This window comes from Seriola lalandi, unplaced genomic scaffold, assembly GCF_002814215.2.
Source record: "Seriola lalandi dorsalis isolate HSWRI2012SDOR001 ecotype SW California unplaced genomic scaffold, Sedor1 jcf7180001959813, whole genome shotgun sequence".
Classification (NCBI taxonomy): domain Eukaryota; kingdom Metazoa; phylum Chordata; class Actinopteri; order Carangiformes; family Carangidae; genus Seriola; species Seriola lalandi.
Window position 1 is genome coordinate 1 of NW_019430482.1, and position 1,531 is coordinate 1,531.

Here is a 1,531-nt window from a genome sequence, read left to right on the forward strand (position 1 = left end):
GTGTTCTGTTGAGGGATCAATCAACTGGTAATCAGAGGTACAAAGACAAGAGTGTTGAATTTATTCTGTGGATAGAAAATATCAAATACTGAGCCATCCTAACCTTAAAGCTTCAAGCTAGAAACAGGACCAAACCAGAACTCTAGCAGGAACTAATGAACTGAGAGCCACAGACATGGTAGGGATGATGGAAGGGACAATGGTAGGAACAATAGCAGGGATGACGGTAGGGACGATGGTTGGAACAATAGTAGGAATGATGGTAGGGACGATGGTAGGAACAATAGTAGGGATGATGGTAGGGACGATAGTAGGGATGATGGTAGGGAGAATGGTAGGGACGATGGTAGGAACAATAGTAGGGATGATGGTAGGGATGATGGTAAGGACGAGGGTAGGAACAATAGTAAGGATGATGGTAGGAACAATAGTAGGGACGATGGTAGGTTCAATGGTAGGAACAATAGTAGGGATGATGGAAAGGATCATGGTAGGGGCAATGGTTTGGATGATGGAAGGGACGATGGTAGGGATGATGGTAGAGACAATGGTAGGAACGATGGCAGGGACGATGAAAGGGACGATGGTAGGGACAGTGGAAGGGACGAAGGTAGGGACGATGGTAGGGACAAGGGAAGGGACCAGGGTAGGGATTTGTTCATGGAATTTGCTGACAATAAAGAAAATATAGAATGACACCAACCTTCATTTGTGTCATAGAGCATCATGTGACTCGCATCTGTTTATCTGTCCAATCAGGGTCACTCCAGCTTCATAACTCACCTGGATTGGTCCAAAGACGGGAAGTACATCATGTCTAATTCTGGAGACTATGAGATCCTTTACTGTGAGTGAACATGCAGCTTGTTGCAGTTGAATCCTCAGACAGTGTTGGCGATTTACTGCTCTGACTGTGGCTGTGTTTCCTCAGGGGACATCGCGTCAGGCTGTAAACTGCTGAGGAACCGCTTTGATAGCAAAGACAGAGAGTGGGCCTCCTACACCTGTGTGCTGGGCTTCCACGTCATGGGTGAGGAAAACAGAGTGCAGCTTTTCTGAGTTGTGTATGTTATTTTCACATCATGATGGTGACTGTGTTGCCGTGGTGTTCCAGGTGTGTGGTTGGAGGGCTCTGATGGCACAGACATCAACGCCCTGTGTCGCTCTCACAGTGAGAGGGTCGTGGCTGTGGCTGATGACTTCTGTAAGGTCCACCTCTTCCAGTACCCCTGTCCTAAGCTCAAGGTAAAGCTCTTTCCTTTTATACGTGATCCTGTCTTTGCAGGCTCAGCAAATATTGTTCTTACACTGCTGCTGTGACATTAGTAAGTAAAAACCTGTATCTGACCAACATGTTGAAACATAACTGGATTAAAAACACAGGTGATATGTATTGCTATTGCTACATAGCTAATGTTAGCATAAACAGTTGTTTACTGACCAGTCTAGAAGAAATGTTGTGAGTTCAGCATCAAACTTCATTCCTTTATTCACCAACAGCTGTTTCCAGAGGTGGAAAGCAATCCTCTTG

The 1,531-nt window shown here is 45.6% G+C and overlaps 1 protein-coding gene across 1 annotated transcript; it reads left to right on the plus strand.

Annotated features, from left to right (window-relative positions):
* The first annotated feature begins 559 nt into the window (after positions 1–559).
* On the plus strand, positions 560–1,524 carry LOC111663808 (echinoderm microtubule-associated protein-like 3). Its single transcript, XM_087176530.1, has 4 exons — positions 560–610; positions 733–847; positions 932–1,030; positions 1,115–1,524. The coding sequence occupies exons 1-4, from the start codon at positions 560–562 to the stop codon at positions 1,318–1,320; spliced, it is 471 nt and encodes a 156-aa protein (XP_087032656.1). The 3' UTR covers positions 1,321–1,524.
* The last annotated feature ends 7 nt before the right edge of the window (positions 1,525–1,531 follow it).